The sequence below is a fragment of the Falco rusticolus genome, chromosome 12 (assembly GCF_015220075.1).
Source record: "Falco rusticolus isolate bFalRus1 chromosome 12, bFalRus1.pri, whole genome shotgun sequence".
NCBI lineage: Eukaryota > Metazoa > Chordata > Aves > Falconiformes > Falconidae > Falco > Falco rusticolus.
The window spans coordinates 27,806,922-27,822,245 of record NC_051198.1 but is presented as its reverse complement, the minus strand read 5'-3'; the positions used below and the strand labels follow the sequence as shown (position 1 = coordinate 27,822,245).

The 15,324-nt window shown below is 52.8% G+C and overlaps 1 protein-coding gene across 1 annotated transcript in view; it reads left to right on the top strand.

Moving 5' to 3' along the window:
* ITPKB (inositol-trisphosphate 3-kinase B) overlaps positions 1-14,737 on the top strand; it is a 70,539-nt gene extending 55,802 nt beyond the window's left edge. The window contains exons 5-8 of the mRNA XM_037405050.1: positions 2,437-2,641; positions 7,939-8,040; positions 9,496-9,567; positions 12,265-14,737. Coding sequence (XP_037260947.1) covers positions 2,437-2,641; positions 7,939-8,040; positions 9,496-9,567; positions 12,265-12,480 — 595 coding nt within the window. The 3' untranslated portion in view covers positions 12,481-14,737. The remainder of the gene's footprint in view (positions 1-2,436; positions 2,642-7,938; positions 8,041-9,495; positions 9,568-12,264) is intronic.
* The last annotated feature ends 587 nt before the right edge of the window (positions 14,738-15,324 follow it).

Genomic DNA, 15,324 nt, shown 5'->3' with positions numbered 1-15,324 from the left:
GCCAAGATCCCCGGCTGCAGCCACTTGGCCAGCAGCAGGTTTTGAGCTAGTGATGCCACAGATGACAAGGGCATCCCAGAGCAAACGTGAGCAGGGCTGGTGACTATAGGCATCTGCCAGTTTTGGAGCGGCCTCAGGCCACTGCTTGGCCCTGGGTCTGCTGCAGGCTGGCAGCGGGGCAGGTTGAGACCCCCCTCGCTGGCTAAGGCGCAGCCCAGACGCAGTGGAGACGCTTGCGCTGCTGGAAAAGCTGATGGTTTCTGTGGGAGGAAGGAATCTCTTTTTTTCCCCTCCTGAACTCCCGATGTGAAACTCGAACTGGCGGGTTGGGCTGTCGGCAGGGAAGAGGCGAGGAATACTTTCCACCGGAGGGGTGGAGAGAAGGGCAGGGGGCCCCAGCGCAGCCACGTGGCCCCGGCTGGCACACACTATGCTGCTGCGGGAAGGAGACAGGACCCATTCTGGACCCATATATGACAGCCACCAGAAGAAAACTTGCTGGTCACGCTGTCTGGGTGCTCCTGCAGCTGTCTCTGGGAGGAGGAAAGCCTCCTGCGCAAAAATCACAGGTCTGGTGATTTGTGCAACTTGAGTTTTTGGAGTTAAGACAGGCAGAGCAGGCAAGGGGGCAAATGTGCTGGGTATCATCATCATTAAATAAGATGGTGCTGTGGGAGGAGCTGGTGAGGGAAGGTGATTTGGGCTGATGCTGGGGAGTGGGCCATTCCAGTGGCCAGGAAGGAGAGGCTCTGGCAAATAAACTAAACCTCAGGACTATTAAACCTGACCTCTGAGCCAGCAGCTTGCCGCCAGGCAGATACAGGTTTGGTTTTTTCATGGCAACCTAGCTTTGGGATGCGGCAGCCTCCCCCAGTCATCCCTAAACAGAGCTGTCTTTCTTAAGCCCTGGTGATGATGGTTCAAGCCTGGAGCAACGCAGGGGGACCAAACCACAGACATAGATGATCTGTCATTCTCATCAAAAGGAAATGTAGCTTTCTGAGCGGTGTGAGCAGCACTTCTGAGCACACCGCTGCTTTATTTTGCTATTTTATTCCGTCTGCCCCAAAATCACGGGTTTGGTGATCTCACCTCAAGCCTGTCATTGCTTTTATCTGCAGTGTTTTTCAAAGGGGCTGATGCCCTGGGGATGTCTGCTCAGTGATCATATGCCTGCTCTGAGAAAAGACACCGGTTTGCCTTGCTAAGCCTGTGGGAAACACAGGAACACCATCCCACATAGTCTGCCTAGCATGCTCCTTGTGCGTTGTGCTTGGTTCTGGAGGTGAGCCACATGCACAGTGCTGGGATTTTGGCACAAGGGACACGGCACCTCTGCAGAGCTAGGCATGGCTACTGGGAGGTGTAGAGCAGTTTGGGTTTGGGGGGAAGGAGGTGGTCGATAGGGTCATTCCTGTGTCGTTTCACTGGGACATCTCACCCAGCCTGGTAAGTTGTTTAGAGAGAGCCTGAGCACTTGCCAGGTTGAGCTGCAGCAGGTTTGGGAGCCACAAGAGGAGTTATGTAGTGGCTTATCACTGCTGCAGGAAGTATACTTTGTGGATGATTGTTTTCTGCATGCCAGAGTGCAGAAGTTCTCCATCGGTGTGCTCTGGCAGAGAGTGGTGCTCCCCTGAAGGATGCATAAAACTAAGGTCTTTACACACTCCTCTGTACCTTCCATCCTCCCTTCTTCATTCTGGCCGCACCTTGTGGTCCTGGGGGGATGGTAAACACCTGGTCAAGGCTGCATCCCTTCCTCTGCTCCATCCTGTACAGGAAGCTTTTGCTAGATTAAAGCAGACCTATATAAAGCAAAACCAGCAGCAGAGAAACAGCCCTGTGTAAAACACCCCTGTTCAGCAGCTGGTGAGGCACAGCCCTCGTGGTGCACAGGGTGAGGCGATGGGAAAGCGTAGGAGAGGCACAGGAGCAGCTTTGGCAGCAGCCACCCACGTTGGCCAAACCTCGGAGGGAGCAGCAGCTAACACCGAGGGCTCAGAGGCAGCAGCCTCCCTCTTGCCTTCAGCTCAGCCGGACCCCAGAGCATGCGGGCAGTTTCCTGGGCACATCTGGAAAGCCATCTTCAGCTTGCAAGAGCCACTAAGTCACTGCTCAGCTTTGCCGGGTGCTGGGGGACAGACCCCCAGGACCAAGGAGTGGCCGTAGGAGGCACCTGTGAGAAATAATCTCCCTTGTTACTGCCAAACTGGTTGTGGTTCCTTGATGAACTGAAAAGACATCAGGTGCTAATGGAATCAGGATCAATTCACCTGCAGTGCGGTTTGCTCTATTATTTCCTATGCTGCCCTGCTCCATAGGGATCAGCTGTCTTGGATAGAGCTGATTTCTGTGGCCAGGGCTGTCTGTGGACATGCAGCACCTGGTGTGGTAGCCCTACAGCCCTGCTAACATTCCCTCCCTCACTCCCTGCAGGACATACTTGGAGGAGGAGCTGATAAAAGCCCGAAAGAAGCCGAGCCTGAGGAAGGACATGTACCAGAAGATGATTGAGGTGGACCCTGATGCCCCCACTGAGGAGGAGAACGTGCTGCGGGCAGTAACCAAGCCCCGCTACATGCAGTGGAGGGAGACGATCAGCTCCACAGCCACACTGGGCTTCAGGATCGAGGGGATAAAGGTGAGGCTGCTCCAGGTGTGCAGAGCAGGGGGAACAGCTGCTGGGAGCATTTGGTAATCAGACTCACTCACAGAGGTACGCACACAGCAGGCTGGTGGCAAGACCGTGCCACATCAGGGCATCACCAGTCCCTGCAGCTGAACCACCCTCATCAGGGAGCTGGCCCACAGCAGCACCGCTCTTCTGAGAGCACAGCTGAGCTCAGGGCATCAGTGCAAGAGGACAGTTTTAGCTATAATCTCATTAAATCAGCCACTTGGTTGATTTCCCTGACTGCACAGCGCCATCCTCCAGCTTGAAGACTCAAATTAGTTGCTTGCTTTTGATAACTGCTGTGCGGCTAGGCTGAGCCATTAATCCAAATTCCAGCTTGAACGTGTGCCGATCCGTGGTTGGAGCTGTGAGTTTAGCCACAGTTGGTAAGGAGGCTGTATTTATATCCCTGCCTGGAAAAAATCAGCAACGGAGCCCTATGAAATGGGGCAGCCACAAGCAGCAGCACTTTCTGCCGGCACTTGCGTGCCTGTAACCTGCTGACTGCGCTTGCTTCCAGCACTGCTCGTGTTTTTGGAGATACCTGCTGGGATGCTTTTGTGTCCCCATGAGATCAGCCAGCCCAGGAGCTTTTTTCCTGGCAAGCAGGCTTTGTGGCGAGGGAGATGTCCAGCATGGCACTTGAACAGAGTTAGGTCTGTGAACATTAGCAATGGCATATGCTTTTTGATAGCCAGTCAACATGAATTAAACATAATATCACGCTTGAGCTAAGGATTTCATCACATGCCTGGACATGGTGTTGGCTTGGCAGCCGAGGGGAGCTCAGCCAAGTTGTTCCCGCAGGAATTCAGGTGTGGGGCAGTGCTGGGGGGCCATGCGGTAGCTCAGGGCAGCCACTTGCTCTTAGTGGAAATGATGACTTGATTTCTACATGTCTCTTGGTTGGAGGAGTTTCTTTCTTTTGATCACAGATGTTTTTTCTCCTGAGTTGGGTGGGATTCTCCCCGAATGCCCATTTCAGTCTCCGGCCTTAAACTTCTGCACCTCTGCTGACTGGAGGTAGCAGTGTCAAAATGATACAATTAAAACAAATGAAGCCATTCCCTGAAAAAGCCTTTGCACCAGACTTTGTAGACTTTCCTGGTAGTGTTCCCCTTCACCTCACCAGTCAAACGGCAAACAAATGCAGATGTTAGACCATGGCTTTAAAAGGTGATCAGCACGAGTGGGTCGCTCAGAGCTGCTGCTTCTGATTACCCACATACCAGATCGCTGGTGGGAAGGGACAAAGTGTGTGGGGTGAAGCCCAGCAGAGCGTGTTGCACACAGGGGGGAGGGTACCTTCTTCGTTCAGCTGTTTCATGGCCAGAAGAGGACAGTGCATTTATCTCTAACTCGACTCTCAGAAACCCAAGGAGCAGCCCTTAGGTTGAACCCCTTCAAGGGTTTTCTGGCAGGCAACGCGAGGCACCCCTGCCCATCCCATGCCCCTGCCTGGGATGCTGTGGGTCATGCTGCCCTGCAACAGCTTTTTGTGGTGCCTGCACTGGGTCAGGACACTTGCCTGCTCATGCAGCTCTTCCCTGGTCTCCCCAGCTCTCCCAAAGACCCTTTGCTGCCCTGGGTGCCACACGCACGCTGTGAGCTGCTCCGGCTCGGGACAACCCTTTGCCTAGTTCCCATTGCTGCTGTTTTGCATTCCCATTACTGCTATTTTGCTGGTGCTTATTATAAAACTGAGGCTATATAAAAAAAGGAGTGGGCCAGTTGGGACCAAAGCTCCCATGTGCTGTTTCTTCTCCCTGCTTTCTTGCTATAATCAGGAATGTTTTTCTATTTATAGTCCAACATGATATATCCTTGGCCTCCAGCGGTGCTTCTCAGCCTGTGATCTGCGGATGTTTAGGGGGCTTTATGGCAAAAGCAGGTCGTATGTGACCCACTTAAAATGAAAAATAAATAAATAAAAAAAAACCCCAAACAAAAAAAAAACCCAAAACCAAAAAAAACCAGTCCAAATCGTATTCCCACACAGGCCAGAAAACACTGTGGAGGGAAATGAAATCTGTAAAGGAGTGGTGAGAGTGGCACCTGTTTTAGCCAGCCAGGAGCAAACTGCTGTGTGATGCGAGCAGTGGATTTTTTCAAAGAAGTGAGGCAGCCCTTTAACTGAAAAATGTTGAGAAGTGCTGGCCTCCAGGAGTAATTATGCTGCTGCTGCTAGGGGCTGACTAATTTGATCAAGGCTCTAATTACTGTAATTCTCCTTAAATCCCTCAGCTTCTGGATTATTTTTCCCTAAGCTAAAGCATTAACAGTTCACGCTGGTTCCCACCTGGCTTTTTTCCTAGTAGGGCTGAAGAACTGGTCGTGCTGTGCCGTATCCCTGTATTTGCCCTATTTCTGGGGTTGAGCCTCCACATTAGGGAAAGCACCTTTGGTGCCCTGAGCTGCTACTGAGTCCTCGGAGGAAATTTCAGGAAAATATTATTTAATGACAAATCTCCCCATGCTTTCTTTCCTGCTGCGGATGCTTCCCTGGAAAGAGCAGGGGTGAATCTGCTCTGCCCCTCGCTCGTGGCCAGAGGCTGATACAGGACAGCACCTTGCCACGTGGGGGAAGGGCAGGATTTGGCCCGGGGTGGGTGGGCTGGAAGGGGGCACAGGGAAGGAGAGGAGCAGCACCAGCCTCTGGGGCGGCGTGGGCAGCTGAGGCAAACAGGCCGCTCAGGGTTGCCAGTGAGGATGGGGACCCTTTCCTGGCTGAGCTCTCGCTTTCCCAGGTGGCCTTGAGCATCTGGTTCTTCCTCTTTAAAATGGAAATATTCCCCTGCAAAAGGAGGTAATGACACTCATCTAACTTTCTGCAGTAGCTTGAAACTGTTAGAAAAGTAGCTATTAATAAAACTGGCACGCTGAAAGTAATACAGGTAATCCCTGGTGACCCAGTTGAGGCTTACTAGAGCTCATTGCAAGAAGTGTCGCCCCAGAGCTCCTGCTCTGGTCTGGGTCACTCCCCATTGCCTGCAGCAAGACCATGGTGGGACGGTATTCCAGGGTCCCAGAACCAGCCCTAAAAACCCTCACCTGACTTTCCCGAGATGGGCAGCTGGTGAGCCCCATCCGAGGCCGGACACAGTGCTGGAGGGAGAGCTGGCTGACCTGAACCCTGCCCCAGTGACGCCAGTGCAAACTGGAATGGCTGGTGGGGCGGAGGTTGCGATATGCCTTATCAGCCCCCCTCACATTTCTGCTGTGTGGAAGCCAGCCCCCTCGGGGCTCAGACACCTGTAAATGTCATGGCAGTTGTCAGCCCCACGGCAGCAACGTCTGGCTGGGCAAGGAAACAGCGGGAGGCGGGTAACGGTGGGAGCAGCGCTGCGGGTAGGCTGCTTGGCTTTCCTGAAGCCTAGATTGCCTTATCTGAAAGGCCATCTGTGATTTTCATTTATTTTTAGGAGCACTTAGAAGTCCATCTCCTTTCTTGGATGCTTTGTGGAAAGTTGTGCTCTTTACATGTGGAATCAGTGCTGTGGCACTTCTCCAAATTGATATCTATCATCCCCCGGGGAGAGGGTGGGTTGAATTCTGAACTACCGCGTCAGGGCTCACGTGACAAGATGTATAGCAGCGTAATGCTCTTCCCCTATACATCGCGCGTATGCCACCAGAGCATCCTCAGTAAGGCCTCCTGCCTGCGCTGCTGCAGCCTGCTGCCTCGTGAGACACAGCCACAAGCAGAGAGCCTGGCTCTGCTGGGTCCACCGGCAGGACGGCTGCTACGGCAGGGAGGTCTCCAGCGAGAAGGTAGTCCCTCGCCCCTACCAACACGTGCTCTGCCAGCTGTTAGCCTTCCTCTTGCATCCTGTGGCAGCACGGTCGGTGCTCAGGCTGGGTCCAGGGTGGTTTGAAGCTGGGTGCATTGGTTGAACCCTGTGCAAACAAAGATTTTCCTGGAGACTAAGACCTTTCACACATTGCTTTTGTTATTGCCTTTGTTAACACTTGCACAAAACACAAGCTGGAACTTGGAAGCGCACTGTGTGATTCGTCCTAAACTGTACCTCAGCTGTGGGTTGGATGCTGGGCTCACCTTGCCCAGCTCTCTGTAGTCTAAGCGCTCAGCCTTCCCCCAAGCTGATCTGGCCACCATGCCCACAGCCAGCCCTCTGTCCAGGGGGATGCACATGGCCCCATCCCAGGACACTTCCCTGGATGGGTCCTAAAGTCCCGCCAGGGCACATAAATCTCTGGGGCAGGTGATTTCATTGTGCTGTCTTCTTTCCTCCACTTTTGCGCTGCTGTTTCATCCTTACTTCATCTTCTCCAGCCCACAGGATGTCTTTATGGCCTCTATCCTATTGCTTTGTTGTGTGCAAATGAGCTGTCTGGAGCAGCAGGATGAAGCTCTGCAAGCGGAGCTGTGAGCAGGAGCACATGTGGTTTAAAATAGCCCCTGTATCCAGGAAGCGAGCTCTGCCTGCCCAGCCTGCAGCCGCTCCAGACAATGGACATGCTGATCCGAAAATCAGAGCCCCAGCAGGACCAGGGAAATGGGGAGCGACCTACAAAACTGCCAGAGGTTCAGCCAGGAGCCTCTGGGTCAGGGCTGCATGCTGTCCCTGCAGATGGCCAAGCTGTGGCATCCCAGTGGCAAGCCAAGTACAGATGTGCCTCTGGGAAGAGGTGGAGGAGAGCACAAGGCTGCTCCCTGCATCTCGGTGCCAGGCTGCTGCCTTTGGGGGTTTGCTGTCCAAGGGCTAGCAAAAGGACTAGTGAGGCAAGACAGCTGTGGGGCTTGCTCCTTGCCTTCATCTCCTTGCTGCAGTGGCTCATGGAGAGGGTTTTTTTGTGTGTTCCTGAGATGCTGTCTCCATCTACACTCAGTTTTGTCCTGCTATGGTCAAGTGTGCCACCCAGGCAGGGGTGCAGCCTGTGCTCAGCCCCAGCAGCGATAGGAGGCCGTTTGGGCACAGTGTGGCCAGAAATGGGTCGTCTCCAGCCTCTTGACAGCGAACACCAGGTCCATGACAGGTAGCTTGCCAGTGACCTTGGCGAGCATGTGATGGTGGAGACTTGCCATTTGCACTGGGGGGCAATGCAGCAGAGCTGTGGGATGATTTGGGATGTGCAAGGCAGAGAGCTGCTGCCCCTGCTCACCCCTCCTCCATAGACGAGTCCTTTAGCTGCCAAAAAGGCTGGTCGCATCCTACTCAGGGGCATGCGTGGCTGCTGAAACACCGGTCCTGCCCTGGCTCCCTCCCTCCCCATCCCACTCACTGCTCTCCCTTCTTTTCAAGAAAGAGGACGGCACTGTGAACCGGGACTTCAAGAAGACACGGACAAAGGAACAAGTCATGGAGGCCTTCAGGGAGTTCACCAGAGGAAACCGCAACGTTCTGGTGAGTGGGGGATGCTGGGGGGGCTCCCTGCTCTTGAGGGGCTGCAGCGTGAGCAATCTCTCTTTAAAAAGCATTAAAAATGGCAAAGAGAAGCTTCGTCCTGGCGCAGGGGTAAGGGGAGAGCAGTGGAGGGCTGGGAGAGGACATGGTTGTTGCAGCAGCACTGCTTGAGCCAGGTCCACGTCTGATGAGGATGCTCAGGGGTTGGCCCCAAAACCCACTGCAGAGGCATAGCCATGTTCTGCCCCCTCGTCCCTGGGGCTGACAGCAGCGTCTGAGCTGCTCTTTCCCACAGTATGCAATGTGGGGGGCTCCCGTCCTGGCAGAGCGGGCTGCCCTGCGCTCAGTCTCGCAGGAAGGGTGGCCAGGGCATCCCCCTGCCTGCACCAGGCACCCTTCGCATGGGCAAGCCACAGCTGGCATTTCCCAAGTTTCTCTGTGTTGCCAGGAGAATAAGAGATGTAGCTGTAAACAATTTACACCAGCTGTGTCAAATATCCTATTTGAAAAAACGCTCCCATTGTCCGGCTTTAAGCTTCACTCCATGAAGCCTACAAACGCAGGGCTCCAGCTGGAGTGGCCCTTGGCACTGTCTCCGTTAAACCAGCCATGCTCGCTTGGACAAGAGTTGCCCAGGCATTACTCCTGGATCTGAAAGTGAAGTCGCCTGGCTGCATTTTATCCCCAAAGATCTTTGAGCACACTCACACCATCATGCCCTGGCTCTGGACAGGGCTTCTTGGCCAAACCATTGCAATACAGTGACCCCCCCCTCATCTCCCCACACAGTCAAAGTGTGAAAATTTAGGTGTTGTAGCGGCTAGATACCTGCTGTGTGTGCTCCTGTGCAGATTACCAAAGGGGCCCCTGAGAACCTTTAGTGCCTTCCAGCAGTTTGCAGGGATGCTCGAACTGGCGCGTCGGTCTTGACCTGCATGCTGACTAGTGTGAAAGCCCTTCCACCTACGGTACCGACTTTGCAGAAGTGGTGGTACAGAGTTACAGGAGTGTCTCACAATGCTTAACTAAGTGACGAGATGAAGAGTTGACCTATTAGAAAGAGTGCGGGTGAGAGAAAAAAGCAGCTTGGCTGCACGTGCCCAGCAGCAGCCGCTGAATTAGCTGTTCCCTCCATGGGAGCACCACGGATGCGGTGGGGAAAGTCTGTAGAAAGCACTGCTTCAGCAAAAGCAAATGTTCTTACTAAGTTTTGGAAGCCACAGGAACTCACAGGATGCTGTAGAGGCCAAAAGGATAAGTGAATCCCAAAAGAGGGGACACTCTCCCAGGGACATGTCTGTGGGAGGATGCTGAGAGCAGGGTGGCCGAGGGACACCCTCAGCATCTCTCCACACAAACATGGTGTCATGGATGCAGTGCTGGGAGGGGTGACCTCCCTGCCCGCCCCCCGCAGCACTGACGGCTTGGGTTTGTTTGTCTTTTTTGTAATTCCAGAACAGTTACCTTAACCGGTTGAAGGGTATCCGTGCAACCCTGGAGACATCCCCGTTCTTCAAGTGCCATGAGGTAATACTCGTGTTTAGATAAATCTGCAAGGAAATGCAAACATTTTAATCTGAGCTTGTCCAAAGAAAGAAGAGAAGTCAAAGTCAGAGGCTGTACATTTCTACAATTTTGAGTTTATTTTCACATTTTTATACCCCTGTTTATCAAATACTCGTGGAAATACAGCTGATGACTGAAGTAATGTTCATGCGTCTGACATGGGCTCAAATATACTGAAAACCAATGTTCATACAGATTAAAAGTGATCTAGGAGGAATTCAGTCTGCTTAGGGGTTTATATGACTGGGGAAGATCCCTAGTGTACCAGCACAGTGTGGGTTTCTGGAGAGAAACGCCTGTCTGAATGCACATGGGGTATCATTTGGCTGCCAGTTGCTCCCTGTGATCAAACAAGGCTTCAATGTAGCCATGAATTACAGATATCCCAAAACCGCCTTTGCTGAGCTGGTTGGGGCACCACAGTGAGGACTCTTCCCTTGGAAGGACTTCGCTCCAGAAATGAGTGTCCATGAAATCAACATTTTCTACAGTGAAAATTCAGTTCTGGTGGGAAAACAAAGAGGAAACGCTACATTTTTCAGCTGTTTCAACAGGAATTGGAACGCTCCAGGATTTAATGAAATCATTTTATTGATTTAGCGTTGGCAAAGAGTGTTTGCTATTGCATCTACCTAACAAAACATGAGAGCACGTGTATTGGCATTTGTTGTCTGTGGGCAAAAGAGCCTCGTAGGAACCCTCGGCTCAGAGGGAGCAGGAGCCCCAGCTCCAAGAGCCCACTGTCCCTCAGCCAGAGCCACGTGAGCCACTCCAGCCCCCGCTGCACATGGGGGGTCCTGCCAGGAGCCGGAGGCAGAGGGGGCCGTGCCTCCCGATGGCAGCGCCTGTAAGGCGGTTGGAAGGGAAATGCTGAAACCGACGGTTTCAGGTCAGTTCAATGTGGGAAACAAAATGCTCCCTGAAACCAAGTGCCAGGGTTTTGTTTGAAAACACAGAAACAAAGCAGCCTTTCAAGGAGTTTTTGAAAGGAGTTTCCACTCCTTAAAAATTAAAAAGCAGCAGCTTTGACTTTCCATCCCACTTCGAGACCAAGTGCAGCTGCAGGTCTGCCAAGCTCGGCGTGTCCCTCTGTGGGGCCCTTGCTGGGCAGGGCTCCTCCGAGGAGCTGCAGGAAAATTCGGCGACCCAGGACAGGCGAGCGAAGAACGTCAGCAAAAGGCTTTTCCTTCAAGCTAAAACACTCCATCCTGGCCAAGAGAGGGCTTTAAGAGCTTAGAAGAAGAGCTAAAAGATAAGCATTTCTGGGAAATAACACATATCTCTGGACCCTGGACATTTTCCCAATGCACTGGAGGAGGAAGTCTCCTCAAAAATGTAAATTCATAATAGCTTTTGCAAACAGTACGTGCTTCCCATTCAAAACCCTCATCTAAAGGCAAACCTCAAACTAAATCCTGCTGATAGCATGGATGTGGGAGTCCCCAGTAACATCTAGTGCTGCTGTTTTGGAGGCTGACACCAGCAGGATGCCCCTGGAGCTGTGCTCCACGTACCGGCACAGCTTGTGGGGCACTCCTGGCTCTCAGCACGCTGGGTCCTGTCTGCTAGCAGCTGTTGCGCTCTGGTCACCAAGGTCCCCGTTTGTGATACAAGGGCAAGTGAGCTCATAATCCACCAATTCATGCACGTCGGACTTTGGAAAGCAATGATTATTTGGGCCAGCTCTGAAGTGTACCCATTGGTGCTTTTCTGTACTACTGTCTGCTAAAATCTTCTGACTGGAGGAGCAGATTCAGCAGAATCGTTCACGATGATGAATGGCCTGACAGCGATATGTGTTCCCCAAGCACCGGGAAGCCACAGCGGAGCTGCTGCTGGGCTGGGGCTGTGAACTGGGATGGGCTGGGGTCTGAGCTGGGAGTACCCATCTGCTGAGCATCTCTCTGCTCCATGGGTGGTGAGCACCAGGCTTGTGGGATCTTGTCCCACTGCAACAGGCCTTGAGAATTCCACTGTCAGAGGTGTTTGATGTGCTTCACCTTGCCAAATGCACCCATGGCCTTTCCCCAGGCTTGTTCAGACCAATACTTGCTGCAGGATTTTCCCAAAGGCTGATCAGGACATGAGAGACCCCTTCAAAGCAGATGGGAAAGGAAATTCATGTACACGCACCTCTGTAACTTGCCTCCCCAGAGCGCTGTGAGGATTTTCTGGGGGGAATCTGGGTGCAATTGCGCAGCGTTTCAGGGAAGAGACAGCATATTGCAAGCAACTTGTAGTTGGAATGTACCTATCCCTGTGGTGACATCTGCATAGCTGCTGAGTGTGAGTAGCACAAGCTCGTCACAAAGAACTGGCCTTGGAAAAAATCCCCATCTGAGGGCTGAGACGATTCATCTCATTTCTTCCACGGGGACCTCGACTCAGTTTCCAAAATGACATCTCTGTCTTTCATGCCCATGTTTCTCTGATCCTCTCCTTCTGCCAAGAGCTGGGATTTGTATGAGTAAATCAGCTTGTCTCAATACCTAATTTGCATGTGCAAACACAGCCAGCAGCACACAGAGCTTGCTTTCGCTTGTGCAAGACCGCAGTGTCACCTCTTGCAAATGCAGCCTGAGATAAAGTGTCTGAAAGCCCCAGAGCTGCTGAGAATGAGCCATGGGAACACCACTAACTGGTCTCTCCTCTCTGCAGGTGATCGGGAGCTCCCTCCTCTTCATTCACGACAAGAAGGAACAGGCCAAAGTCTGGATGATCGACTTCGGGAAAACCACCCCGCTGCCAGAGGGACAAGTTCTCCAGCACAACGTGCCCTGGGTGGAAGGGAACAGAGAGGACGGCTACCTCTGGGGGCTGGACAACCTCATTCAGATCCTGACAGAGCTGTCCCAGAGCGAAGACTTGCATTAAAGCCGCGCGTCCGACTCTGCCACTACCCTCAACCTGCCCCTGACTGACTCTTCTGAACTGCACTACAAGACACTTTCCAGCCCTTGCCCTTCCCATTTGAAAGCTATACTCTCCCTATTTAATGTGTTTTTATTGTGGTTTTTTTTAGGTTGCCTTGGTTTGTTGGTGTTTTTTTTTCCCTCTCCTTGTAAATAGAGAGCTAACCTGCCAGAACAAAAGCTGAACTTGAAACCTTGGCTTCACAGAGTCAGTGGGAGCACGTGGCCGTGCCAGCCGGGAGCAGCTGGGGGGTTGCCTAGGCAAGTGCATGCTTTGCCTGTCTGCTTTTGTTGCTTGCACAGCCTGATTTTAAGAGGGATGGCAGAGGAAGGACCCTCTCCCTGTGCTGAGATTGGTAGCTTCATCTCAAAAACACTCAGTGGCCGTGCCCAGGACCCTCTGGCAGCTAGGGTGCATGAGCAAGGCCTGGAGACAGTGAAAGGTACAGGGTGGGAGCCCTTTAGTTGTCTTTGCCAGCACCTTTCAGCCTAGGGAACTGGCTGTGCTGAGTCCTTAAGAGATGCTAGAAGGGCAGATCGGGGTGTTTCTTTGTCTTGAAGACATCCTGTAGAGGTTGCGCAGTTATTTTCGGGTGGCACTGGAGGGTAAGGGGTTTCCTCCTGCTTGCAGGGCCATGTGGTTGGGCACAGGTATTTACCATGGCTGGGTGCTTCCCACCCACGTCCCCCACGCTGGGTGCACTGGTGGGGTGTGCAACACTTCAGGATCCTCTCTAGAGACCCAGCTACCCTGCTGGGAGCTGCTTCCAGCCCTCCTTTGCTGGCATCTCCAGCCCCCCATGGGGAATAAATACATTGGGCAGGGTTGGGGGAGAGAAAAATAGCTTATAAGGGACTACTGTGAGACCTAAAGTAGCCATCCGGGTTGATCAGTCTTTTTCAGCAGCAGCTGAGCACGTGTGTAGAGGTAGCACCACCGATGCCCACCCGGCCCCGGGCAACCCTCCCACCTGGAGCATCTCTGCAGTTTTTATCAACAGCAGGCAAAGGATTACAGCAGCAGAGCAGCTCTTGGGGTTGCTCGTCTTTGGCAAAGCAAAGCTGAAGTTGGGCACCCCCCGGCCTTTCCTTTTTTTCCCCTCAGAGCTGGCTGACTGCTGCTGCTCTCCGACGCTGGCTTCCCAGCCTGCTGGGGCTGTGTGGACGGCCGCTACGCTCCCGCTCCTGCAAAAACACCCCGTTCCCTATTTAGGGCGGAGGCTATTTTTTAACTTCCTGGAACATTTGAACTAAGCGCTTGCCGGAGGCAGAGCTGGTGAGCTAAAGGTCAGCCATCGAGGGAAGCGCCAGGGCAAGCCGGGGGGTCCCCCATGTCGAGGGCAGGAGTGTGCAGCGCAGGCGGCGGTGCAGGAGCTTGTGCAGCTGTGAATCCATGAAGCCCTCACCTGCTCCGTCCTCCAACCCACCATCTCATCTCGCTCCCCCGGAGCGGTGCTCCAGAGCCCCTATGCCATCGTTGTAGGTCCAGCAGCCTCAGTGGGGGAGGTCTTCTCCTGGCAGCAATAAGGGGGAGGAGTTGGCCATTGGGCCATCCAGCCTCTTTCCTGAGGACTGAAGTCTCCTAAGGTTTTTCACAGTGAATATCTCACCGGACAGATGTCCTTAGTTCATCTGACGCCGTTGTAAATGGTTGCACTGTTTTAGCTCCTTGCCAGGCTTTCTAGAATAGCCCATGTGGAAGTGCCTTATAGACTTGCCTCTGTTCCATTAGTGTCATGGAAAAGGTTGGGGTTTTTTTAAGTTATATTTATTTTCTTCCATTTTAATTGCACAAAACACTAAAACTTAATGCATGGAATCCCTCTTTTTTTTTTTTTTTTAACTGTGTTTTTAGTTTTTAAACCATCCCTTTTCCAGCTTTGGAGAAAGGGTGTGAACAGATATGCATAGATACGTACCACTTACCGCTGTACTTTAGCTTGGAACTGTTCTTATGTATGTATATTATTTTTTAAGCCTGTTTATAAACCAGATTCCTTGCTTCGTGGCTTCGAAAGAAGCAGATTGTTCTTCTCAGATGTCTCATGCCTTCCTGGAGGCTGGAAGGGTTGCTGTGAGGGATTTTCCCTGCTCCCACCACCCCTCTCGGTCATTGAGTAATACAGAAAAAAAATATGAACCGGTCTGAAACACCAACGCACCGTGCCTGTAAAAAAAATCCTGTAACTTTGCAAATAAAGGCATATGGGAAGCATTCACCTGGTGTACAGCCTGCGTCCGCCTCGCGCAGCTTGCAGCAGCCTGAGAACAAGGCAGGAGCCAGCTTTCATGTCCGTGGTGATTTTGGGGGGAATCGGGCTCCAGCTTTGGCTACCCCAGCATGTGCCGGGAGTAGTGCTGCGTAAAAGCAAGAGCAGGGAAAGATCCCGTGCCGGGGACAGATCCTGGCAAACGGGCACTGGCTTTGCAGGGTGAGAGCAGAGTGGGGGCTGGGGGGGGTCCAGGCTGGGTGAGGGGCACCCTTGGGAAAGGCCTGAGTTCCTCCATCCCCCTTCTGCAGGAAAGCCCACCAAAGGCAGCTCCACACCAGGAATTTTTTCAATCTTCGTGTTTTTCGGTGGCGCTGTGTTCTGGCTCCTGTTGAGCAGTTCCCGAGTGCCACCCTGTGATTTCTGTGCTCAAGAGTATCAACACACCCAGGGGCATCAGAGCTGCCTGGCACAGCCACACACTTCCCCTGCTCCTCTCCCTCTCAGCCACACCATGGGCAGCGCCAGAGGGAGTGCTTGGGACCAAAGGCTGCCAAAAAACCTCCAGATGAAGGAGAAATCAAGTTGTAGAGCCT